The sequence below is a fragment of the Silurus meridionalis genome, chromosome 24 (assembly GCF_014805685.1).
Source record: "Silurus meridionalis isolate SWU-2019-XX chromosome 24, ASM1480568v1, whole genome shotgun sequence".
NCBI lineage: Eukaryota > Metazoa > Chordata > Actinopteri > Siluriformes > Siluridae > Silurus > Silurus meridionalis.
In genome coordinates, this window is record NC_060907.1 from 10621060 (window position 1) to 10648557 (window position 27498).

The 27498-nt window shown below is 38.0% G+C and overlaps 1 protein-coding gene across 1 annotated transcript in view; it reads right to left on the minus strand.

The window, feature by feature from the left end:
* Nucleotides 1–342: 342 nt before the first annotated feature.
* Nucleotides 343–27498, minus strand: part of itsn1 (intersectin 1 (SH3 domain protein)) — a 56192-nt gene continuing 29036 nt past the window's right edge. Inside the window, 25 exon segments of the mRNA XM_046837310.1 lie at nucleotides 343–1295; nucleotides 2389–2562; nucleotides 2982–3065; nucleotides 3494–3576; nucleotides 3816–3937; nucleotides 4906–5118; nucleotides 5994–6161; nucleotides 6748–6846; nucleotides 6988–7020; nucleotides 7022–7172; nucleotides 7588–7694; nucleotides 8918–9039; nucleotides 13336–13527; nucleotides 15518–15641; nucleotides 16559–16680; nucleotides 17148–17193; nucleotides 17417–17583; nucleotides 18281–18363; nucleotides 20863–21068; nucleotides 22804–22975; nucleotides 23073–23395; nucleotides 23995–24009; nucleotides 24120–24241; nucleotides 25297–25511; nucleotides 25647–25741. Of these exon segments, the coding sequence (XP_046693266.1) occupies nucleotides 1147–1295; nucleotides 2389–2562; nucleotides 2982–3065; nucleotides 3494–3576; nucleotides 3816–3937; nucleotides 4906–5118; nucleotides 5994–6161; nucleotides 6748–6846; nucleotides 6988–7020; nucleotides 7022–7172; nucleotides 7588–7694; nucleotides 8918–9039; nucleotides 13336–13527; nucleotides 15518–15641; nucleotides 16559–16680; nucleotides 17148–17193; nucleotides 17417–17583; nucleotides 18281–18363; nucleotides 20863–21068; nucleotides 22804–22975; nucleotides 23073–23395; nucleotides 23995–24009; nucleotides 24120–24241; nucleotides 25297–25511; nucleotides 25647–25741 (3387 nt within the window). The 3' untranslated portion in view covers nucleotides 343–1146.

Sequence of the window (27498 nt, forward strand, 5' to 3'; positions counted from 1 at the left end):
ACACTTTTGCTATTTATTGTGTTTGTACCTGCTTAGGAAACGATACATTGCCCAATGGCACCTGACCATTAAATTTGCTGTAATCCGGATTGAAGATTTACTCCCACTTTGCTGTTATAATACAGCAAATACACTGATCAGACACAACATTATAACCACCTGCCTAATATTGTGTTGGTCCCCTTTTGCTGCCAAAATAGTCCTGATTTGTAGATCATTAACTGCATGAACTTCTTCAGCAATTTGAGATATAGGAGCTCGTCTGTTGGATCGGACCACACGGATCAGCCTTCGCTCCCCAGGTGCATCAGTGAGCCTTGGCCGCCCATGACCCTGTCGCCGGTTCACCACTGTTCCTTCATTGGAGCACGTTTAATGGATACTGAGCACTGCAGACCAGGAACATCCCACAAAAGCTGATGTTTCGGAGATGCTCTGACCCATTCGTCTAACCATCACAATTTGGCCCATTGTATTTCTCACACTTCTGGGGAAGCGTTCCATTTGATTCTAGTGTTTAACTGTAGGGACTTTTAGCTACAAGAGCATTAGTGTGAGGTCTGGGGTGCAGTCAACGTTCCAGTTCATCCCAAATGTGTTCAGTGGGGTTAAAGTCAAGGCTCTGTAGCTCTTCTACTCCAACATTGTCTTCATTAAGCACATTCATGCTACAACGTGAATATTATCTCTATATTGTACTTGCAACATTAACTGTCAGACTCCAGTGGCTGTGGTTTTGAATTTGTGTCTCATAGTCAGTCATTTTACACCTTCACACATGTCCATTATAGATGTTTTGTGTAAATGTGTTTTTTTTGTTTTCTCACTGCACAGAAATGTACCAGACTTTTGTTGTGATTCATCCACTTTTACTACACACACTGTGGATAGATGTTCAGCTGAGAAACGCTGGAGTATCCCTTAAATATACATCTATAAATTATAAAAAAAAAAGAAAAAAAAAGAAGAGAAAACTGAAAGAAGACTTTTACAGCTTACGCAGAGACCGACAACCATCCCCTTGTACTTCCTCTCTCTCTAACACACGCGCACACGCACACACACGTGGTGTAGGATTGTCACATTAGGCTGGTAACACAGTACAGGAGGATTTATGGAATCTAGCGTGGCGGAAGTTCACGAGGGTCAGGGTTCGTCAAACAGCTGAAGGTCGAGTCTGACCACTATCTCTCCTGTAGGGACCTCGTGTAAAAGAAGCCTCTTAGTGATCGGACCTTTTGAACCCTGATCCTTTTTAATGTCCGCCAGACGAATCTCTGTCCTGCCCAGGAAATCTGTACACACACAAAGAGAAGAAAATAATTATTTCTATTTAATTAAAATATCATTCAAATAGAGATTGCACCGTATTAGATCAATTTAAAAAACTGATGGTTCAGATAACGGATGCTGTAAATATTTAAATACACTATATGGATAAAGAAATTCAGACACCTGACTTTTTTAGCCATTTGGTTCTTCCCCAAACTGTTACCACAAAGTTGTAAAGGATCTCTTTGTGTGTGGAAACAAAACTTTCCCTTCATATGAGAAGATCCAAACCTGTTCCAGCATGACAATGCACAAAGCCAGCTCCATTATAGTGGAAGATCTTGCTTTAGAGCTCAGGCCCTATTGAACATCTTTGGGACGAATGGCACTGGGGGCTGACTGCACCCCAGACCTCCTCAACTCACCTACACCAGTATCTGACTTTACTAACACCCTTGTGGATGAATGAGCACAAACCGCCACAAGCACACATAATCTAGTGGAACATCTTCCCAGAAATTATTCTAACAGCAAATGGGGACTGAATGTGGAATAGGATGCTTGAAAAGCACATACGATTCTATGGTTAGGTGTCCACAAACTTTTGTCCATAGTGTATAAAGTAGTGGTGCAACGGATCACAAAACTCTTGGTTCGAATCACATTATGTTTTTTGAGGCATGGATCAGCAAAAAAATAAAAACATAAATAAAAAAAAAGGGGTGAGGAGACTAATATAATTTGGTTTCCATTTATTAGAAAAGAATGTACAGAAGGGAGATGCTCCTGTACTTAAAACATTCATTTTATGCCAATTGTAACTGTGAAGTACTTCAGGTAAACGAAACATTTTAAAACATTTAAACATCAAACAAACAAAACAAACAAAAAAAAACATAATACTGAATGTAAAGTGAAAAGTGTACCATCTCTTAAAGCATAAGTAAAAAAAAAAAAAAAAACTACATTCAACTACATTTGCATTTCTCTCGAAATGTTAATCTAATCTAACGGTAGTAAGAAGTAATAGATTATAAATGGGGATTATGGATAGTAAGTAGATTAGAGATACAATCATGTCACTTATATATGTGGTTATATATGTGTGCAGCTCACCATCTGGAGAGAACTGGTCCCTTTCAAACACAGTTATACACAGAACATCCTGTTCCAGGTCCTTGATAAAAAACTGGCAGTTAGAGTTCCACTTGGGATTTAGTGTGTCCTGCATTGTCTTAGTGATGTGGCATTGTGATCCCATTGTCACCTCACAGTATGGATTACTCTTACCTAAACACACACACACACACACACACACACACACACACACACACTTTACACAAACAGTAGCAACACCAAAAGACAGAGCAATTAGCATTAAATAGATAGAGGAGAAAGAGGTGGAAAGAGAGCAAAAAAGAGAGATGAAAAGAGAGCTGGAAATAGAGAGATGTAGAGAGATAGAAAGAGAGACAGAGGAGAGATTAAAAGAAATAAAGGAAAATAGAAATGGAAAGAGAGACAGGAGAGATGGAAAGAGAGAAAGAGGAGAGATAAAAATTGAGAAAGAGAGAGATGGAAAGAGACAGAGGAGAGATAAAAGGGAGAAAGAAAGAGATGGAAAGTAAGACAGAGTAGAGATGGAAAGAGAGAAAGAGATGAAAAGAGAGAAAGCGATGGAAAGAGAGATAGAGGAGAGAGGTTCCTACCATGAGAGCGGCAGGGTTTCAACTCAATTCCTTCTACAATGTTGACCATCAGCCTTCCAATGCCTGTAGCTCTCTGAGACCGAACTACACACACACACACACACACACACACACACACACGCACACAGAGATTTCACTATTCAGTGTCTGTTCGATGAACAGTTTGCATTAGTTTGTTTTTAATCACCTGTCTCTGTCTTTAATGTAACATATCTCAATGATGTCATAGAAATGTACGGTAGCCTTGGGGGGGTTAAAGGAAATGTAAAATTGTGTGTGACTTGTTTTTATAACAAAATGTAGACTATTTTAAAAGGTATGAGTACATCATAACCAGTTCATCCTAAGTCATTTAACTAGGATTAATGGTCTATGGTTATGAATTTATATAATTTAGCAATTTAGCAAAAACTAAACATGTACAAGGCTCAGAACTGTTAACAAATACAGCAGATTGCAGACACTATGGTCCAGTTATATTTGACTTAACACTAACATAACACACAACTCACCCAGATAAGCTTTCTCCCTTTTCTTCTTCTCTGTTTCAATAAAGAGCTCAGAGGCAGCCTTGATCTTCTGCACCCATGCAGTCCTGCGAGGAAGAATCAGATATCAGATCTCAGCCAATCAGCACAGATTAATTACTAAATGTTTAAAAGTCTATTGGTGAAACAAACTTTGGTGGAATTAGTTTGGTTTTTGTTCTTTTTCTTTCTTGAACCAAGCATCAAGAACAAATCTCGGCTGGTTGTGTGATTTGCCGTCCTACACTGCAGTTCAGATACATTTTTAATAATATGCATGCATGTCTGTGTGTGTGTGTGTGTGTACCTCTCATTGATGCTCTCCGCCCGTATGGTGTACACCCTGTCTATGTGTGATATATGAAAGATGGGCTCGTCTCCAGAGGGATCTGTAGGGAGCTTCACCAGAACCTCATTCAGGAAAATGGGCTGTAAAAACCAAGAGATCAGTCATAGACAGGCAAATCAAATCCTTAGTGTAGTAGATCCCAAAAGAAATTTGCTTTTTTATATAAGAAGCTAGAAGCAGGCCAAACCTAAACACCAGCATGAAGGTGAGAGAAAAATTGTCTAGGATGAGATTTAAACCCTTGATTTTTTTCCCCCAACAGCATGCTTGGTCTGTAGCAGAAACTGACTTGGGCTGGATTGACTACCAGTATTAGTGTGGAGATTTAAGTGATTTTAAATGTATTTAAAATAATTAATTATGCCTCCTAAAGCCAGATGAGTTTATTATTTTGTTATGCACTGTACAGAGAAATGAGCATGAATTTCCAAGAGATATAGTCAATTAAAAGAGCATTATTACAATTAAATTATTTCATATTCATTGCTATTAAAATCTAAACATTTACTTACGTATGCGTATTTGGATTGTGGATGGATCTAATTAAAAATTAGGTTATTTTGAATAAATCGACTGATAGTAGATTCTACTGATACCAATAGCTAGGTTCGGACCGATGAATCAACTAATAGTTTTTAAAAATGATTCTGGATATAAAAATAAACATAAAATAAAATTCCATATAAAATATTACTGAACTTTATTACACCAAAAAAAAAAAAAAAAAAAAAAAAAATATATATATATTTAATAATAAATATAATTATATTAATAATAAATTAGAAATAATAAATGATATTTATTTTTGATTCGCCTCCAGGGGCCGCTCTCATAATGACAGTGGACGGGAGGCCGGAAAAACTATCGGTATGTAGATTTTCTGATAGCCGTGAGTTTCAGCAATCAACTATCGGCGCATTGACCTCTATTAATAACTACGTTTAGTTTGGGGAAACCTGCTTTAATACTATAGTAGACATTAGTCACTCGACAGCAGCACTTCTAAGGACAACTGCATGGTAATACTGGCAAGATCCCAAAACCATACCGTTTTATACATGCGATACTGCAGATGAGACTTGGTGCTGAACACTTTGTCGGAAACCGAGGAACCCAGTGGCCTGATGACCTGCGTCAAGAGCAGGAAGTCGTTAAAGAGGAAGCCATAAAGCTCTTTGTTGCTCTTGGCCTTGTAGAGCTTTCCGCTGTGCAGGAACTTGCGAGGTCCCAGGCAGTTGGTCACAGAGTTAAATACCAGTTGCTGAAACAAAGGCAATCAAACATTATGTCAAAACCTTGAGTCTGTCCATAAGTATTCGGACACTGTTTTCAGATACTGTCTAAAAAAGAAAATGTAATTCATGTTAATGTAATAATGATGATAAAAATCAATTAAAGCTGACAGTATAAACTTCAATCACATCATTTTAAATCCATGGTGGTAAAGTACAGAGGCAAAAATTAATTCCATCACTGTCTTCACAAGATACTTATGGACCTGACTTACACCGATTGTGCATAAAATTATGACATTGTGAGTGGTGAAGTGAATAACACTGATTATCTGATCATCATGGGACCTGTTAGTGAAAATATTATGGGGTATATTAGGCAACAAGAACCATTTGTCCTCAAAGATGACGTGTTGGAAGCAGGAAAAATGGGCAAGCGTAAAGGTTTCAGTTTCACAAGGTCCAAATTGTGATGGTTAGACAACTGGGTCAGAGCATCTCCATAACTGCAGCTCTTGTGGGATGTTCCTGATCTGCAGTGGTCAGTATCTATCAAAAGTGGTCCAAGGTAGGAACAGTGGTAAACTGGCGACAGGGTCATGGGTGGCCGTGGCTCACTGATGCACGTGGGGAGCGAAGGCTGGAGCGTGTGGTCCGATCCAACAGACGAGCTCCTGTAGCTCAAACTGCTGAGAAGTTCATGCTGTTAATGCTCGACGGGTTCAGAATTGTTTTGGCAGCAAAATAGGGGCCAACACAATATTAAGCAAGTGGTCATAATGCCTGAATAATATTGCCTGCTCAGTGTATATAGGGATTAAATATACGGGTCTACCAGTACCTCTTCTCACGAGCTGATATACACACAATCAAGGTCTGACATTATAGAAATAATCCTACTCACCTCAGACAGCCCCTCACACTGCACATGTGCTTGTATCCACTCCAGGCGATCAGAGTTCTCCTTCTCACGCACGCCCTCGTTCACCTGTGAGCAGAGTTCCTCAGCCTTCTCCAGAGCCTGCCGCAAGTGGCTGTGGTCCGGGTGGCTTTCTGGAGTGTTTTCCAGAATCTAATCGGGATCAGGAATTATAAACAGTAATGCAGCAATACACAATGTAATGAGGTGTGGGTGGGTGGATGGATGGATGGATGGATAGATAGACAGACAGACAGACAAGGAGAGAGGGGCAAGATAGATAGACAGACAGACAGACAGACAAGGAGAGAGGGGCAAGATAGACAGACAGACAGACAGACAGACAAGGAAAGAGGGGCAAGATAGACAGACAGACAGACAGATAGATAGGAAAGGAGAGAGGGGCAAGACAGACAGACAGGAAAAGAAAGGAGAGAGGGGATAGATAGATAGATAGATAGATAGATAGATAGATAGATAGATAGATAGATAGATAGATAGATAGATGAATAGATAGATAGATAGATAGATAGATAGATAGATAGATAGATAGATAGATAGATAGATAGATAGATAGAGATTTCTGACTGAATAAGAAGAAGCTGGTTTATTTTTTCAGAAGGAATTCCCCCCCAAATGAACTGCACAATCAGTAGTATGCAGCGAATCAAACAGAAAGAATGTTGCACAATAACAATGTAGAGCAGATTGTTAAATTCTTAGCTGTATGTTTTCTTACATTTTTGATGATAAGAGGATAGCGGGTGACTCTCTGCATGGGCTTGAGAAGGAAACTCGACAAAGGCATTCCTTTACACCGAGGATCCATGGCCAGCCTCTGTAACACACAAACACACTTACATTTAGTGTTTTTACCAAAAAATTGGCAAAATAGACATTTTACCATGAGGTAATTGACTGATTTCTGCTATAAGGACATTTAAATGACATGCCAGCCTGCAAGCCAGTTTGCGTTTACCTTAACAAAGTCCTTGAAATCGGGCACCTCGTCCTGTCTTCTGCTGGATGAGAGTAGCACCGTTGAGCTGACAGCTGCAGAAGCGGATGTAGGGCTGCATGTGGGGTAGTTGGGCTGTTAGTATGTCACCAATCATCTTTACAGGCATGCGTTCGCCCGACATCTTCTTTCTTACCCGCAATGCCCTGCAGGAGAGAAAAAAAAAATACATATCCGTCAGTATCTCCTTTGCAGTGTAAGAAAGTAGACAAGAAACAAAGGTTTTGAAGGATGTTTGAAATAACACTACTCTTTGTGGTTCTAGTATATTATTAGGGTATCAATAACAGGAAAAGACTTGCAGAATTCTTCATTTAATAACACAGTACACATGAGTCTTCTGTCCTTAAACACCCCTAATTCAAATAACTTAAAGACCAGGTTTAAAAAGCTTTTCCAGAACAAAAATCTATGAAATGTTCTCAACCACAATTATACACCTCTGATATAAAAACATATCTGAATCTAAATGCTCTTGGAGACCCCACACTACTGCATATTTAAGATGCCGATTTAAGATGAAAGATTCATAAGTTAATGATGAAGCAGCAGAGATCATACTTCAGCAGTTTGATGTTGCACATGATGAGCTCCTTCCAGTTAACAAAGATCATGGCCACCTCTTTCTCAGTCAGCAACTCTGACTCCAGCAGAGGTTTCTGGAAGGTCTGAGAGGCATAAAGAGCAGAAACAATTACTCCAATATACAACGATCAGGCAAAAGATTATGACATGGAAACATTATGACAGGTAAAGTGGAAAAACATTGATTATCTCATCATCATGACACCAGTTAGTGGATATATTATGGGATATATCAGGCAGCAAGTAAACATTTTGTCTTCAAAGTTGACGTGATAGTAGCAGGAAAAATATGCAAGCGTAAGGATTTGAGTTTTACAAGGGCCAAATTGTGATGTCTAGATGACTGTCAGAGCATCTCCACAACATCAGCTCTTCAACATCCTCATAATCAGACAGGGTCATTTGCAGCCAAGGCTCATTGATGTGGGGAGCGAAGGCTGGTCCGTGTGGTCCGATCCAACGGACCAGCTCCTGTAGCTCAAAAATAAGTTAATGCTGTTGATGCTCGACGGGTTCAGAACTGTTTTGGCAGCAAAAGGGGAACCAACACAACATTAAACAGGGGTCATAATGTTTTGCCTGATCAGTGTAGGTGTTACAAGTCCTAAGTAAATTTGTATACGAATGGTGTATGCACGCTCTTACAGGACTGAATGAGCTAGGAGCTGAAACAGTAAGGAAAAAAAGAGGCAGGTTTTCAACCACAAGAGCAAGAAACAGGAAGAAATGCAGTGGAAAGAATGGAATGAAAGGACGGCTGAATAGAGGAAGGATGAAACGGAAGGAGAGGAAGAACAAAAAGAAGGACTCAAGAATGGGGGAAAAAGAGAATATAAAGTAGAGTGAAAGAATTTGAAAAGTAACATGGAGAAAAGGTGGCAAGTAAAAAATGAATTTAAAGTAGGACAGAGAAAATCAAAACACTGGGAGTTTGAGAGAAAAGAGAAGACGGGGAAAAAAATGAAGACTGATGGATGTTTCCTGATGATGCTATAGACACTCTAACCAATTACGGATGGTCATGAACTACTGTATAAAAAAGTGGGCAAAAAGTGCTTTCCTCAGAGTGTTGTGCAGGAGTTCAGAAAGATGTAATTGGTTTGCTTCAAAATGTCTCAAAAGATGCAAATCTATAGTGTAGATGGAAGTATAATAAAATTTGTAACATCTGGAATAAGAATACAGTTGTCCTCTTGTAAGCACTGTAATTATGATGACAGATGCCCAATGTGATTTCACAAGTCTACCCGAGTTATTACAGCTTACGAGCTCATTTGCATAACTTTCAGAATACACAAGATCTTACCTCAGTGACTAACTGCAGGTCGTTGACGTAGTTCTCCTCTGTGATGATGAGCTCATGGATGTAGCCTTGCCTTTTCCTCTCCATCGGGGTCAACATATCGAGCAGGTGGAGGTCAGCACACCCTGCAGACAGGGTAAAGGTCACTACTGGCATCTTCTCGGAGTACTGTACTGAAATCTTACGTTAGCCTGAAATCTGTGTCTACCACAAATAAATGTTTAGCTTCAAGTTTCTCTCATATATCATTCTTAATACAGCAATATTATATGGTATATTGTGTCAAGATAAAATACAAAATCAAATGCAAGTGCTTACAATAGGCTGAATAGAGATACACAATCAAGCAAAAGCAAAAACACCACCACAGTTTGGTTTAATAGAATAAAGAAAAATAGAATAAAGAAAGTACACAAGTGCACCATTGCCATGGAGTTCTTTAATGGTTACACGTTATTTTCTATAAACATAACATGCCACTTTTATTAAAGCTAAGGATCGGATATGACTTTCAGTTGTACATTCAATCGATTTACTTGTTTCATAAAATGCTGCATTTCTCCAAGTGCAACGGTTTTGGATTTTGTTGTCCCGAGTGTTGAAAACCAAAGAAAAACCGAAACGGATTTCCTGAACAGTATGATGTGAAATCGTATGAGAAGCCTGTTGTGCTTCCAGAGTCCAAGTTCTTTCATGTGTACCAAAAAAATAAAAATAAAAAAAACTCCAAGTTGAATAGAGATTAAGGACATGATGGACAAATCCAAAGAGTCTATAGTAAGCAGCATACTTTAATACTTTTACACTAGGAGGGGGAAAAAACAACAACAAAAACGAGGTGGTGAGAGAAAATAAAACAAAAATCCCATTAGACTGATAACAGAAGTGACATTTTCAGTTCATCCACTTTAAAAGATATTACAATACTGCCATGTGATACAAAACAAGCAACCAAAAAAATCAGAGTTGATATGGTACAACCAGTACAATAAAGTTTTAAGCATAAATTAATGTCATGCCTTTCTTAATAAGCTGAAGAAAAAACAAACAAACAAACAAACAAACAAGGGTTTACAAGCCTAAAGACGTCTTTTACCATTACACCCCTTTATCAGCTGTAAACATTTTTAATTCATTACCATTTGACATTAGTAATTAAGTGTCATGTTTCTACATCATTATTAGTTCGCTTGTGTTTCTGACGGTGGGGCTCACACTTCATAAGAATGTTCATTTGCGTTACAGAGTTACAGTTTCTTATCGTTATAAAAATAGAATGTAGCCGTTTAAGCAACTTCACACACAAGTTCGACCCGACCTCTGCGATCCAAAAATAAATCCGAAAAAAAAAATCAAGTGTATATAAACAGAGGGAAGTATAGATACAAAACTATTCGATCTACACCGCCAAACAATTCTACAAGAAATGAACATGTTGAAGCCTCAATGGGGAGACTGCGGTCTTTACATATCCAACATAAAGTGTGTCTCTGTGTGTATACTCGTATACATACATGCTGTACCATTCTTGCTAAGTGGCAGTTGTGCAGTATTTGGTTTGAAACACCAGTTTATCAACCATGTCACACAACACTGTAAAAGAAATGAACTGAACAAAACAGTGAAAACACACACACACACAAAAAAAAAACCAACAACTAATGAGCAACAATGCAAACAACCAATGCTTGGGTATGAGCATGTGACAAACAATGACACGGATGCATGTGATTGGATGAATAAAGAAGTCCCATCCTGCCCATCAAAATCACTGACAGCACCTACGTCTTTTATTAATAATACACACAACAGCCATGAGGGCCATCTTCATGACCGATACTCGGGTCCTGTTGTGTTTTTAATCAAAGAGTTTTACTTACTTTGATCAACAGACATGAATAAAAGGAAAAGAAATACATATTAACCATAAAAAAAAAATAATTCAAATATGTGGTGTCGTAAACCCACTTGAGTTTGTATGACAGGTATGATAAGATACAGGTCAGTTATGACACATATGTATATGTTTACCAGGTCACCATACATGAATAGTGGGTCTTTCTGTGGTGCTGTGGGGCCAATGAGGGGGAAGGGGCTGGGGCTTGGGAAGAGCAAAAAAAAAGGCAACTGTTAGTGAGTGGGCGGCGCTTAACACCAAATGGTAGGAGGAGCCTAACGTTAAATGGTTGTGATTTGAATTTCATTAGCGAAGCTACAGAATAAGATCACAGAAAGCCACAAAAGGACCCACTATCCAGCAACCACACATATGGTTATAGTCCATAGATATTTCCACACTGTTAATTTATTCAGTGTTAAAGATTTTATTTATTATTAGCATCAAGCATTCTGTTTAAATGCAAAGAATGCTGCTTGGCAATAATTAATATATATATATATATATATATATATATATATATATATATATATATATATATATATATATATATATATATATATATATTTATTTATTTATTTATTTATTTTTTTTCCTTTCTTTTTTTTTTTCTTTTGTGAGTGTCTACGGTTCTGAATACTGATCTTAACAACTGCGCTTTCTGCAGTAATCGGGATTCGTTTCTTCTGGCCACAAAGCCAGCTGAGAGGGCAGTCACATGACCAATGTGAGGGGTTCCATCTCCCATCATCCCGCTGGGCAGTGTATAGGGGATAGTGGGTCGCTTTGAGGACTTTCAAGGCTGAGTGGGAAATGGGCAACATAAGAATCCTAGAAAGAGGAAAACACAGCACATAAGCAAAAAAACTAAGTAAAAAACAAACAAACAAACAAACAAAAAAGAAATCAGGTTGAAAAAAAAAAAAAAAGAAAAAAAAAAAGGAAAATGAACTAAGAACCACAATGTGCAAACAGTACAAGCTTGGACGACTAAGAATGAACACAGGAGGTCTTACAAGACAACACAGCATGCAGGTGTGAAGACTTAAAGAGAGACAGAGAGAGAGACGAAGAGAGACTACACATTTACACTATACAACATGCAAATGAGGAGATGCAGCAGACAGGAGGGAAGTGGGATTGTTAGTGTGGGTGGGGAAGAGGATCAGACACGGGCATAAACATAAGCCGACCCTCTATAAAGGTCAGGGTAATTCTTTAAACCCATTAAACCATAACGTTGCAAATTAACGAGTTAAGAACATTCCTTACAGAAATCTAAAACGTTTTTAATAAAGTCTTACATCCTTTGGGGGAAAGTGAATCGTCCAAACAAATTTATAATTTCTTTTATTACAAAACATGATGTCATCAGTGTTTACAGTGGGCAGGATCGAGAGAATTAGTGTGTGAAAGTAGAGGAACGGAGTATGATAAAGACAGAGATAATGGCTGTGTTCAGACAGAGAGCTCATTCTGGCATAGGAAGTAGTTTCTACAGTCCGAGTTGAGATTTTTTTTTTTTTCTTCCTTTAAAATGATGTGTTTTTGTCCCTGTGATTCGATGTGTAGAGAGTCTGAAAGTTAGGAAAAATATAGATCAATACATTCAGTGCCCTATAGGATGATTGGCACCTTTGAAGAACGTATGCAGATGTCCACGATTTAAATACTGAAATTGTATTCAAATGTTTTGGATTGTAGTTAAGAGTTCAACTGATTCTGAAGCATCCGCAGGAAAAGTACAGGAAAATAAAAAAAAATTGATTACGAGCTCTTTCCTTCCTTCACCAGCATCCATTAACTGGGTCCTGACAAATTCTTAACAGTTCCAAATATGGCCTTAATAGTAAGTTTTATATCTAAAACAGGTTCCTGAATGTATTTTTATGTTAATTTATTCAAAATACTTTAGGTGGCATTGATCTTGACAAATCTTTTTTTTTTTTTTATAAAACCTGCAAAAAATTCATTTAGTTTAAATTAAAGAGATATAAAGTGTCAAAATAAAATACACAACTAATCTCTCCTGTTGACTGTGTGGAAAGTATTTTTATTGTATGCATTTTATTTTATACAATACATTTTTTGCTCACTGGGGGAGGGGTGCTAATCATTTTAAAGGGCACTGTAGTAGCAAACCTAAAGTTAAAAAAAAAAAAAATAAAAAAAAAAAATAAAAATCCCTGAGTACCTGAGCCTGGACCTTGCACTTTATTTGTGTAAACATTTTTTTATTTTTTATTTACTGATTTAATAATATTTTTAACACCGTAACTGAACAATCACTGTAATACATACCTGCCATTATCATAACAACCAGCATGGATATGCGAGCAAATGGACTACAGTTCGAACAAACAAATCTGATTTGGTCACATCTAATTAAAAATAAAACCGATTCGCCCTGCTGTGAGAACAAAGCCATCGATAACTAGAAAGAGAAAGAAAACAGACAAGAAGAAAAAAAAAAGGAAAAAATTAAAAATAAAAACAGAAAGAGAGAGTATTTATTCATACTTACATTGCTGGCTGGGGTCTGTGTCGGTGGTCAGTTTGACATAGTTCGAAGGAAAGAGACCAATGGAACCGTTCAGCTCGCCTTTCCACCAATCAGGATCCTCTCTGCTCAGCACATTAATGATCTGTCCCTTCCCAAAGGGCAACTCGTCATCGTTTTGAGCCGTGTAGTCGTACATGCCGATCACCTGGCACACTGAACATACAAACAGCACACATTTGAAGGCCAACTCTTATGAATTCTCCGTGTAAACCAAACACCTTAACCCCATATTAGTCCCTTCTGACTTTAAACAAAAGTATGAATTATACAAAACTATAAAGAATTATACAAAACTATAAAGAATTATACAAAAAAAAAAAAAAAGCATTTAGACATCAACATAGGATGAAGACAGGGTTTAATGCTGGGGCCGCAAATGTTTCATTCCTGTTCTGTTTTTTTTAAAATCACAAAGCCACTAATCTACATGGCACTAATGAGAGTTGACTGAAAATAAAGCCCTGTGAAGGTGCAGATTAACAGGTCAGACATAGCTGGTGGGTTTTCCAGTAGACTAGAAATTCAATTTTATTAATTTTATTTTACATCCTGATTTCACAGCAGTATAACAAACAAAAACTGATTTATCTGTCCTCATACAGAACTTCAAACAAACAGCTTATGTGGCTGTGGTTTAAAAAAATAAAAAAATAAAATAAAATAAAATATGGAGCCAATATAATAAAACCGATTCATGTGAAAACTGTTTATTATAAATCTGCACCACTGCTATGTAATATCACCATTGTATCACATTACGTTTATTAACCCTGAAAAATAAGATTAGGATGCGTAAAGATGCCTTCATCATATCAGATATAAAAGAAGTGCTATTGCTGCAATGAGCTTTTAATTATTTCTAAATACTACACTACCTTTAATTTAAAGACAGAGCAAAAGCGTAGGCGTTAAAGAGATTACGCAGACTAACCTACACTTTCTGCGATGATTTAATAGAATATTATAGCTAGACACTGCAATCTGCAGTTTTGGTGCATACATTTTGTCTCTTTGACTTGTAAACTTGTAAAATGTAAATCACCGTCATGTTATTGTGACAACAAGACATACAAATTTTATCCTGTAATTTTTTTAAGTAAACATTAAGATACAGTTTTGTGTCTACACTAGGGGTGTAACTGTACACGTATTCGCAACGAAATCCTTTTTACGTGCGCAACATAGTTACAACCTGAGTTCCCTCAGGAGCGTATTAAGTGTCCGATCGCAAGTTTTAGTCTCCGCTTTGCAATTTGAGTGCGTTTTTTTATTTTTATTTGAATAATTATTAAACTTGAAAACAACAATGCAAGCGCTGTAAAAAAAACCCCAAAAAACAACAGTTACAACAGTTAACGATGTGTCACTGTGGCTACTCACTCCGTACTGGAAATACGATTTGTTGTGCGCATGCATCAAAAAACTAAAAAAAAAAAAAAATATCATAGTGCTAACTTCCTGGATAGCGGCTAACGCTAGGAATTGTTTTTCGTTTCATGTTCAACTTCAATAATTTCTCTTAAAATGAGAAAATCCTGACAATTCCACATATCAAGGGTGTAAATAATTGAAGAAGGGAAGGAACGAAGACATTTGTTAAAACATGCTGAAATCAGAAAAGTTGAGTAGATCATATCTTCAGAAAATTAAATATTAAATTTAAAACACTCACGTCTGCGTTACCCAAATGGGGTCTAACAAATGTAAACTATTTTATAAAATGTTTCTATTTAATACATTTTACTTAATTTTTGACAATTAAACAAATTACTTAATTAATTAAATATAATAAAAATGTTTATTGCATTAATTTTATGTATTTTATTTTTATATATTATAAAATATTATCTAAATAATTATGAAATTGTTTTAAAAATGTAAAATGTTCAAATGTTGAACACAAATTTTAATAATAATAAACTGCGTCAATAAAAAAAACAACAAGCAATTTTATGTTTTCCATTTCTTCTCCCCCCCACCATGAAATTTGTCATTGATTTTTGTCATATATGAACTCATAGTTTTTGCTGCAGGATTCATTCTTAAAGAGAAAATAATAATAATAATAATAATAATAATAATAATAATAATAATAATAATAATAAAAAAGGTCCATTGGGATTCCAGTTAAGTTTGTATGTACCTGCGTTTGGTGTGGGCAGTTTGGGTGGAGTTGGTTCAGTGGGCGTGGTCTTACTGGTGCTTGGGCTTAAGAGTTTCACATAATTAGCTGGGAACCAGCCGATCTGGCGCTTCTTCCCTCTCGCCTAGGTTTAAAAAAGTACAAGACATCAATCAATTTTCAGACACAAGACAGTAAAACTATATTTAAATTTAATATAACTATATTTATAGGAACAAAATTGTGCTGTTTCTTTTTTCCAATTTAATACCCTGTATCTACAAATCAAACAAATTTCAAATATCCAAATGTTTCAAGTAGTTTTATCTATCTATCTATCTATCTATCTATCTATCTATCTATCTATCTATCTATCTATCTATCTATCTATCTATCTATCTATCTATCGGCGTGCTTGCTCAGAGATTCTATAATTCATCGAGTTAAATTTAGTATAAGGTCTAAATGGTGAGATGATTCAGTATGATCATTCTTTCTCAAACTATGTAAATAAAAAAGAAAACCAAAACAAAAAATGTGCGTGCTCACCCAACATTTTCTATACAGATATATATCTACTTTTCTTAGCACTGTGTTATAATGCAGTGCGACAAAACACTGGTTCCAGAGAACTCTCTATGCAACTGTATGCAAATGATTGCTTGCGTGTGATTGTGACTTTGCATCTAGCCAGTGAAGTACGTTCTGACAACATCTAAGCGATACATTTTTATTATTATATAAAGTTTCTCCTTATGATCAATGTGAAATAAGAACTAGGCATTAGAACATGAGATCCTATTAAGACTGCTAGGTTTACTGTACTCTAATGCCATTGCAATGTCACACAGCAATATGACAATAATGACCATGTTTCACGTAGTTGGGGTCTTGACCATAACAACATTCATACGCCAACCAATAGAATAATAGCGCTGACTATAATAAAATTTAGCAGCAGTGCACTTGACTATAAGAAAGAGACAAAAGTGCAGACAAATGGACAAAAAGACAGTGTGTGTGTGTGTGTGTGTGTGTGTGTGTATTTATTTAGATCCAAACCTGTAGTTCTCCCTCCCACCAGCCTCCCGGGTTCTTTTTACGAATGAGGATGAGTTGGCCAGGTGCTAGAGTCAGCTGCTCTAGCCCAGTGGCAGTGTAGGGGGCAATCACCTGAGCAATCTCTGCAGAAGAAGAAAACAGCAAATTATTTAGCTTTAAAAGAAAAAAAAAGACAAGACATACAAAAAAACAATTATTGCTATTAAAAAAATTATTCTGATAATAATAGTATAAATAGTCCCTGACTTATGATAGACGCATTAGAATGACACCATTGTAACTTGAAACTATCGTAAGTCGAGACATGGCCTAGCCTACCCAGGAATTTTAAAGACTGGGGGATGGGGTAGTATATTGTAATTTGCTAATAATGCATTAAAGTGCATAACCTAGCAAAACTCCGTCGACCGCTGGCAACGTCCCAACATATCGTACTGCATAAATACGCTGCTTATTTATTTATTTGCCTGCTGCGTAAAACTTTTTGCGTATTGCTACAGTCATCGTAAGATCGAAAAAGTTGAACCATCGTAATTCTGGGACTACCTGAATAGCCCGGTTCAATAGCATCCGTCTGTTTAACACTCACCTGGTTTTTTCCCCAAGCTTCCAGATTTCCCAGCAGGTCCCAGACCCTGAAGATAAAGCAGTGAAAGAAACTTTTATGACTTGAATAAAGGTGAAATAACATTGACTTACTAATGATAAAGTAATAATAATTAAATAAGGAGCAGTTATAAGAAAATAACCGGTTTTTAGGTCACATACGTTTGTTTTATCAACACAGTTGTGGCTCCAGATTTATCGGTGATGTGCAACGGTATTGAATGAAGCCTTATTCAGAGTGGACGGTCTCACCTCAGAGTCCTTGGGCTTGACGTAATTGGAGGGGAAAACGCCCGTTTTGCCTCCTACTGTTCCTGTCCACCAATCTCCCTCTTTCTTCAGCACCGTAATGACATCACCCTGCTGGAAGGTCAGGTCACCCTGCTCACTACTTTCATACGTGTACATTGCGATGTACTCTGAAAATTAACATATAATAAAAACAAAATTAAACTTAATTTATGTGTATTGGAATCATTAACCTCAAATAAGAGGTAAAAACCACTGGAACAACCAGATCATTGAGGCAGGATTTATTTACTTCTCCAGTGAGGTAGGTTAAAAATCCATGGCTTATCCAGTGTTCCTACACGTTTTTAAATTCAAAACTTCATTTAAGACTATATGTAACATCTGAAATACTTATTTCAAATTCCAACTATTACCTGCGATATGTTACAATCTCAGATTTGGAATTTCTAATGTTTTCCATGTGTTTATTTGCACGCTCGGGGGCAGGGTACTGTCATGGCAACTGCTGCCTCACAATGTAACAACCAATCACAGCTGTGCAGATCCTTAAAAAAATTTAAGTGTGCATGCGGAGCGTTTTCAAATGTATCTGGATTTCCATAGCCTTTGTTTTATAAAATCACTGAAATCAAATACCATACTTATTTCATTCTCTTCCAAAATGCGTAGGAATCGTATGGGTATTACTGAGTGATCAGAGTTCACACTCCTCTATTTGTTCTGTGTCTTTTGTCGAGCACGATTTGACCCTGCTGTAGTAAACGGTCTCACGTGTTCTGAAATTCATTTAGCACCCTCCGTCTGAGCTTCTATGACACGAATGTGTGAATTGCTTCTGCACACTGCGAGAGTCTGTAACCTTACCCTCACCAAGCTCCATGGGTTTGATAGGAGTAGGGCTGGGCCTTTTCATGGTGGGTGGGCTTTCGGAGGATCCTGACTCAATACTGAAACAAGACACATGTTGATTATTTTCTGAATGCAGTTCACAAAGTCAGAGTAGTAAACACACACTGGCATTTCCTGTCAGCCTCATTGGCTACTTATTAAATTATTATTTTTTTTATTTTAGCCTCTTACCAATAACTTTCTTCTGAAATGTAATCTTCCACGTGCATCTTCCACTTTATGATGAACCAAATGTTTTCTAGGGGTGAAAGATCTGGACTGGACTCTGTCCAGCCTTGACACTTACGCACAGAGATTGCTCCAGATTCTCTGAATCTTTGGATGATATGCACTGTAAATGATGATAACTTCAAACTCTTTGCAATTGTTCTCTGAGAAACTCCTTTCTGATGTTGCTCCACTATTTTTCGCCGCAGCATTGGGAGAATTGGTGATCCTCTGCCCATCTTGACTTCTGAGAGACACTGCCACACTGAGAGGCTCTTTTTATACCCAATCATGTTGCCAAGTGACCTAATAAGTTGCAAATTGGTCCTCCAGCTGTTCCCTACATGTACATTTAACTTTTCTGGCCTCTTATTGCTACCTGTCCCAACTTTTTTGGAATGTGTAGCTCTCATGAAATCCAAAATGAGCCAATATTTGGCATGACATTTCAAAATGTCTCACTTTCAACATTTCATAGGTTATCTATATTCTATTGTAAATAAAAATATACATTTGTGAGGTTTGTAAATTATTGCATTCCTTTATTATTATCCTTTTTGGGAATCGGGTTTGTATGTATATATACAGTATATATACACACACACACACACACACACACACACACACACACACACACACACACACACACACACACACACATATACAGTACAGACCAAAAGTTTGGACACACCTTCTCATTCAAAGAGTTTTCTTTATTTTCATAACTATGAAAATTGTAGAGTCACACTGAAGGCATCAAAACTATGAATTAACACATGTGGAATTATATACATAACAAAAAAGTGTGAAACATCTGAAAAATGTCATATTGTAGGTTCTTCAAAGTAGCCACCTTTTGCTTTGATTACTGCTTTGCACACTCTTGGCCTTCTCTTGATGAGCTTCAAGAGGTAGTCACCTGAAATGGTTTTCACTTCACAGGTGTGCCCTGTCAGGTTTAATAAGTGTGATTTCTTGCCTTATAAATGGGGTTGGGACCATCAGTTGTGTTGTGCAGAAGTCAGGTGGATACACAGCTGATAGTCCTACTGAATAGACTGTTAGAATTTGTATTATGGCAAGAAAAAAGCAGCTAAGTACAGAAAACGAGTGGCCATCATTACTTTAAGAAATGAAGGTCAGTCAGTCCGAAAAATTGGGAAAACTTTGAAAGTGTCCCCAAGTGCAGTCACAAAACCATCAATCGCTACAAAGAAACTGGCTCACATGCGGACCGCCCCAGGAAAGGAAGACCAAGAGTCACCTCTGCTGTGGAGGATAAGTTCATCCGAGTCACCAGCCTCAGAAATCGCAGGTTAACAGCAGCTCAGATTAGAGACCAGGTCAATGGCACACAGAGTTCTAGCAGCAGACACATCTCTACAACAACTGTTAAGAGGAGACTGTGTGAATCAGGCCTTCATGGTAGAATATCTGCTAGGAAACCACTGCTACAGAAAGGCAACAAGCAGAAGAGACTTGTTTGGGCTAAAGAACACAAGGAATGGACATTAGACCAGTGGAAATCTGTGCTTTGGTCTGATGAGTCCAAATTTGAGATCTTTGGTTCCAACCACCGTGTCTTTGTGCGGCAGAAAAGGTGAGCGGATGGACTCTACATGCCTGGTTCCCACCGTGAAGCATGGAGGAGGAGGTGTGATGGTGTGGGGTGCTTTGCTGGTGACACTGTTGGGGATTTATTCAAAATTGAAGGCATACTGAACCAGCATCGCTACCACAGCATCTTGCAGCGGCATGCTATTCCATCCGGTTTGCGTTTAGTTGGACTATCATTTATTTTTCAACAGGACAATGACCCCAAACACACCTCCAGGCTGTGTAAGGGCTATTTGACCAAGAAGGAGAGTGATGGGGTGCTGCGCCAGATGACCTGGCCTGCACAGTCACCGGACCTGAACCCAATCGAGATGGTTTAGGGGTGAGCTGGACCGCAGAGTGAAGGCAAAAGAGCCAACAAGTGCTAAGCATCTCTCGGGGAACTCCTTCAAGACTGTTGAAAGACCATTTCAGGTGACTACCTCTTGAAGCTCATCAAGAGAATGCCAAGAGTGTGCAAAGCAGTAATCAAAGCAAAAGGTGGCTACTTTGAAGAACCTAGAATATGACATTTTTCAGTTGTTTCACACGTTTTTTTTATGTATATAATTCCATATATAATTCCACATGTGTTAATTCATAGTTTTGATGCCTTCAGTGTGAATCTACAATTTTCATAGTCATGAAAATAAAGAAAACTCTTTGAATGAGAAGGTGTGTCCAAACTTTTGGTCTGTACTGTATATATATATCAATCAGTTGCTAGCTCACACCTCATTGATTTGCGTACGGGTCCGGAAATGAGCTTGACATAGGATTTGGGGAACCAGCCTCTCTGGCCCTGCACTTCCCCGAACCACCACATATCCTGTTGCTCCAGTACAGTGATCACGTCGCTCTTGTTGAAGTTTAAATGATTATCCTTTTTTGCCCGCCATGGATACAGAGCCTGCGCCTGCATCCCCTCCACCTTCTCCCCCTAAGACAAAAAAAAATAAAAATACAGGGTTAACACTCAAATGAACACAGAAGTATCTACAGTGAGAGTTAACACTGTATTATCAGAAAGCTGAACAATGCATCAAAGGGGAAATAGTATGCTAGTGCCCTTTTGTGATTTATCATAAAGTTACAGAATTGTTTGAATAGTATCTAATACACTATATATGCATACTACATATGCTCTATAACTATTCAGAGTTAAAGAGCCGACTGAAAATGAACAACTTATATTTAATATTACTTTTTAATAAAAAACTATGATGATTATAATACATGCCTAAATACTATATATATATATATATATATATATATATATATATATATATATATATATATATATATATATATACATATATACACATATATACACATATATACACATATATACACACACACACTGAAAAGTGATAAATATATTATCTTTGTATTTACACACAATTAATTTTAAAAATACGTATTTAATATAAACCTGTATGTATTTAAGTGGTGGGCCGTCAGGGCCAGTAAAACATTTTCTGCTGACCTAAACACTATCAGAAGCACTGACCTACATTTACAACCTAAATTCTAATATTTGTTCCATGAAATTGTATTAATTTATTCACAACAGTTTATTCACTTCATTTCGTAGTGTTTCTCTTGGCTGCATTGCTTCTAGTACGTGTATGTTAAATTTTTTGTCCAATCAGATTTCAGCCTCTATGGGCTGCCATGTCAATCTAATCTGCCCAGGGCCTTCACACTCAGTAGTGCTGGCCTTTTTACCTTAGACTATATTAGCAATGGGTCTGTTTCTTTAACAACCAGATTTCATATTCGCCTCACAGGGCAGATAGCTGGCCTAGAATAGCGTCAGCATTTTTCCATCCTCTGATTGTTTGGTCAGAGGAAAACTGTTCCAGCCAAGTTCAACTGGCAAAACACGTCTGTAGCGTTCTGCACACATTAATACATCTGAGTTAGACTTTTTTATGCCCACAATGGCTGATGGAGGAAGATAAATTTATCTGGTCTCGGACATACTTAATAATACATTTTCAAGGTGGACTTTTCCAGAAAAGCTAGACATCGTGATTAAAGGTCGCCCAACCCTGAAGCCAGCTAGCTTGTCTCAGCCCGGGAAACGGTTTGTTCACCACTTCCAAACCAGTGCCTATGAGCGGTACCACTGGATTATAGCCTCTGAGGAGAGGTGCAAATGATGAGTCTGCGTCTCTGGTGAGTAGGTTGTATTTTATAAAAATTTCTTACGTTTTTGTCATGTTATTAGACAAATATTGATTCTGAACTGCTCCAGATGATGTAGGTGCAGAGTTGCGGTTGTAGTGTAGAGGTTTGGAGTCTTAACTGTGTTTCTTGCTTTAGTAAAATGGTATTTACCCACCATTTGCAAAATGCCTCTCTATTTGTAATTGCGTTTTTGTATAGTATTGATGGTTTCTATAATTGCGACGTGATGATGGTATTAAGAGGTGAATTAAGTCGGGTAAGTCCCCACTGAAGGCACAGGTACCAAATGCATGGCCCTGCACTGGTATTTAATCTCTTACTTGACGCAAAACAGTCCTTTTATCTTTAGTTTGGGAAATTTGACAGATTTATGTCAAAAAGAGTGCATAAATAGGGTACAAAAATAATTGATGTGTTCATCAGTCAATAATGAAATAAAGCACACGCATCAATATCAGTGAAAGTTGATTGTCATATCCCACCTGTCCGAGCACAGGTGAGGGGGAGGAGCCAGAGAGAGTGGCAGGAGTGAAGGCTGAGCGTTGTCGGCCTTGCCCTCCAGTTGGCACAGAGAGAGAGGGCTGTGTGGGTTGGGTTGGCCACGCCTCCCAACCATCAGCATCCTGCTTCTCCACTGCTGAATTTGTTGGCCATCTATTGGACATCATGGGAGGAATTATAAATGATCACACGAAATGCTAATACATAGCAATATATATATATATATCAGTGATTTGTAGTGCCATCTCACGTAGTGCTGAAATCTGCCCAGTTGCTGGATGTAGATGAGGATGAGGAGGCAGCAGCTGGAATGGCTGGAACGGCTGGAACTGTAGGGGGTGGAGCCGCCGCCACCACTGTCTCTGTAGTGGCAGACTGCATGGCTGTGGGCGTGGTCGAGGTGGGGGTGGGGGTGATGCGAGTACTCAGTTTGGAGGCGAAGCCGCTAGCTCTCAGATTGGGAGGGACTTCGGATTCTGGAATCTTCTCTGCATAGTTAGCAGGAAACCAGCCAGTCTTTCCTTTGATCTCTCCTCCTAACCAACCAGGTTCGCCTGTCTGAGATTCATCCACCTGACAAACAAATTGCAAAATTATAATGATTCACTGATATTAGCATTAATAAGCCTTTTTTTTTTACTTAAGTTGAACTGACGGAGAAAAAACGGAGGTGCAATCGCTATATAATCAATCAATTATGGCAGGATATTGAAAATAAAAATAATGTTAACGTAATTGTTTAATGCTGAGGATACATTTGACCATTAAAGCAATTTTAACCTCAGCATTAAACAATTACGTTCACTGAAGGAAACAAAACATTGCTCAACTTTTAAACAGCTATCATTGAAATATCATGACTTCATCTTTAACTTTTGAGTCAGCACATAAAAGAGGCACTGCACAGTCCTGATGTCAATAAACGAATGGAAAAAAAATGCTAATAATACAACAATGACAAACACAAATGCAGCTACACCACAAAAGAAAATCCAGTTGTCTTTGTTGTGTATGTATTTTTTGTACAGCATGAATAATGAATTCTGTTTCATAAATTAAGATAGAGATGATGGTTTGGGATAAGGTGTTGCAAAGTGCAAATAAAATCAAATAAAATTAATAATATAAAAATGGAAACTGGTGGAAAGGGGGAGCAGTTAACCAGGACTTACCCACTCCCCTTTCACCTTCACCAGGAGGAAGCACAGATACGAGAGAGAGGTCAAAGGTTAATATAAAATGTACTAAACATTTTCCTCATACTTTTTCTTTAAAGTTTCTCGTGTAGAGGACTTACCATGACTATGTCTCCAGGCTGGATGCTGATTTCATCATGACTGCGGGCCTCGAAAGGGTAAAGTGCTCTGTAGTAAACCACCCTTACTTTCTCCTGGTTAAAACCAGACATGGAAATCTTATCTGAAAAATACACACGCCATTTAGTGAGAAGGTCTAACATTGTGTCATAAACTGTGTAACAGACACGAACACTACAAATTACCGATTTACGCTTCATTCGTTTCTTTATTTACATATCCTATCATCCATTTATGTCAACCTTCTACTGATGCATCTCTCCATCTGCTTATTCAGTTATTCTCTCCATCCAAACATTCCACCGACCCACTGTTTATCCCCACATTCCATCTACCTGATCAAGCATCCCACCATCCCAGCATTTTTATCCTTTCAGACATTGTTTTCATCCATCCAACCATCTCTTTTTCATCATATCTAACATTCTGTGCCCATCTGTCTATCCACTCTCTCCATTCATTTCCCCAAAATATCATCCATCCATCATGACATACTGTCCATATAGCCATCCATTCCAAGAATTAATTCATGTTTCCATTTCAATATTTCATACATTCATTGAAGTCTGTCTGTCTGTCCGTCCGTCCATCCCTCCCTCCCAACTGTTTGTCCACCTAAACATGCCATCCATACAACCATCCTTCTATTCCAAGAATTCATTCATCCATCTAGTTCAATATTTCATTAATTTACCTATTAGACCATTGCATTCTTCCATCCTTCTATTTATCGATTCATCCATCCATCCATTCCAACTGTCTGTCCATCCTACAATTTTGTCCATTTCAGCATGCCATTCATTCAAACATCCATCCATTCTAAAACCCACATATTGTTCAATTTTACCATACTATTATTTCATCCATTCACTCATTCATCTCAGCATTCCCATTGTCCATCCATCTATCCACATCATGCATCTATCCGCCCACATATCACATTTTTCACTCACCTTCATTTCAGAATTCCAATTTCCCAACAAATAAATCAATATTTCACAAATTATTCATCCGCTCATCCCAACATCCCATTTACTTTCTCCTTTGACTGCTCATCCATCCAAACAATCTGTCCATTCATCCATCTTAACTTATGATTAATTTACCCCATGCATGCAATCTTTAACAGACAATCTGCCCTTGCAGTGTTCTCCTCACCTCCTGTGGGCCAGGGTGACTGCCCCAGCTGCTTGTTTGGTTCTGGCTGATGCAGGAACAGCTTGGAGAATTTCTCCTGGACATCTCCTCTAGAGCTCTGACTCTCTTCCTCTGCCAGGTGGCTGACCCAGGGCTCAGAAGCTGGCGGTGTCGGGCCCTTCGCTAGTGCAGTGTCGCGCCAGGCAGGAGACACGCGATCATCAGAGCCCAATATTCTGGAGAAGCAGAAAACATTGAAGGGGCTGCTGTTAGCAACATATCTAATTGCAGTGTAATGCAAAAACAAAGCACTCTTCTACAGTTGTACATTTACCAAGTGTGTATACACACACACAGACACACACACACACCTGTTCTCCGGCAGCTCTGCAGGTTTGACATCTAACGGAGGCTGCAACTCCTTTTGTTTAAGCCGCTGCTGCTTGTTGTGGATTTCCCTGAGCTCCTGCAAAATCATAATGATATAGAAGAGAGTGAGAGAAAGAGAGAATGAGAGAAAGAATAAGTCAATTGGAGTGACTGAAGGCACTGGGAGGATTCTTCACTCTCATACAAACGAAACATACCAGCAACAGGACCCTGCATGCAGTGGTCATTTAAATCCCTTTAAATTATTCATATACCCCTTCACCTGATATGTATTAGTGTTTTTTTTACACTATAGTTCATTCTCTGTTTCTAAAAGTATACACAATCTACCTGAATACAGCTTACATGCCAATCCCAGTTATGTGTGTATGTAAAGGCAGATTACATCGATCAAAACCAAGAGTTACTAATCTTGTGGTTCATTGTTCATGATTGTTCATTGATTGTGTTCTCAGGTAAATATTTAGGTGCGCTATATAGGTCTTTCTATAGAAATATTAGCTACTCAGCATAAAACCAAAACGTTATATTTTCCTGTCTATAACAAACTTTAAGCTGCCATTAACATTTCGGGCGTTGTGGTAGCTTAGGTGGATTTTGGCTATCAGAAGGTCATGAGTTCAAATCCCAAACGCACTAAGCTGCCACTCCTGGGCCCCTGAGCAAGGCCCTTAAACCCCATTGCTGCTCAGTTGTATGAATCAGATAAATGTAAGTCACTTTGGATAAAGCCATCTGATAAATTCCTGAAAAAAATCTAATCAATAAGGAAAGTTTTTGTTTCCTAACATTTTCACATCATTGTTGCTCCTAGGAATACTCAGGTCTTAGCTACTACCTACACTCGAATAATAAATGTTTCAGGACACCTGACTTTTTTTTTTGCCATATGTGGTTCTTTCCCAAACTGTTAACACACAATTGTATAGAATGTCTGTGGACGAGGTAGCATTCAATTTTCCCTTCACTTGCACTAGGAGACCCAAACCTGTTCCAGCAAGACAAAGTGCACAAAGCACACTCATGAAGATGTGCTTTACATAGAGATTGGAGTGGAAGATATCAAGCGGCCTCCTATTGAACTCTGACCTCAACCCTACTGAACACCGTTGGGATGAATGTGAACGCTGACTGCACCCCAGACCTCCTCACCTCACCTACATCAGAACCAGACTTTATTAGCCTTGTGGCTGAAGGAGCACAAACCTCCACAAACACACTCCAAAATCTAGTGGAACATCTTAATAGAAGAGTGGCGGTTACTATAAGAGCAAATATTGAAAAATTTCAAAATTGAATATTCAAAATGCACATAAATCTTACGGTCGGGTGTCCACAAACTTTTGCCAATTTAGTGTTTTAAGCAGTTACAAGCCCTTTTGGTAAAACTGTTTCTAAAATATATATATATATTTTTTTAAATACTCTTGGTGCAATGTAATCCGTGTACACGATACTACATACAGACAAACTTCAAAACAAAAGCATGGACACTCATAATGGTCATTAAGGTTAGAAAGATATTGAGGTTTCAAAATCACACCAAGCATGTGCACACAAACACACACAGCCCGTGCCACAGAGAGCAATTGGTTAGACTCATGAACCAGATTTGTCACAAAAATGCATGCGTTGCATTTTACTCAATGTGTAGATCCACATAGCTACAACTCTAACGGTGAAAATATCCAGTTTTCAGTCCATCTACCATTTATATGGTCTCATACAGAATCAAAACAGCACTCATAAAACCTGAAGCAGTGCAACAAAACAAAAACAAAACTAAACTGACAACCAGGTTCATGCATGAGGTTACTGCAAACATTAGTTGCA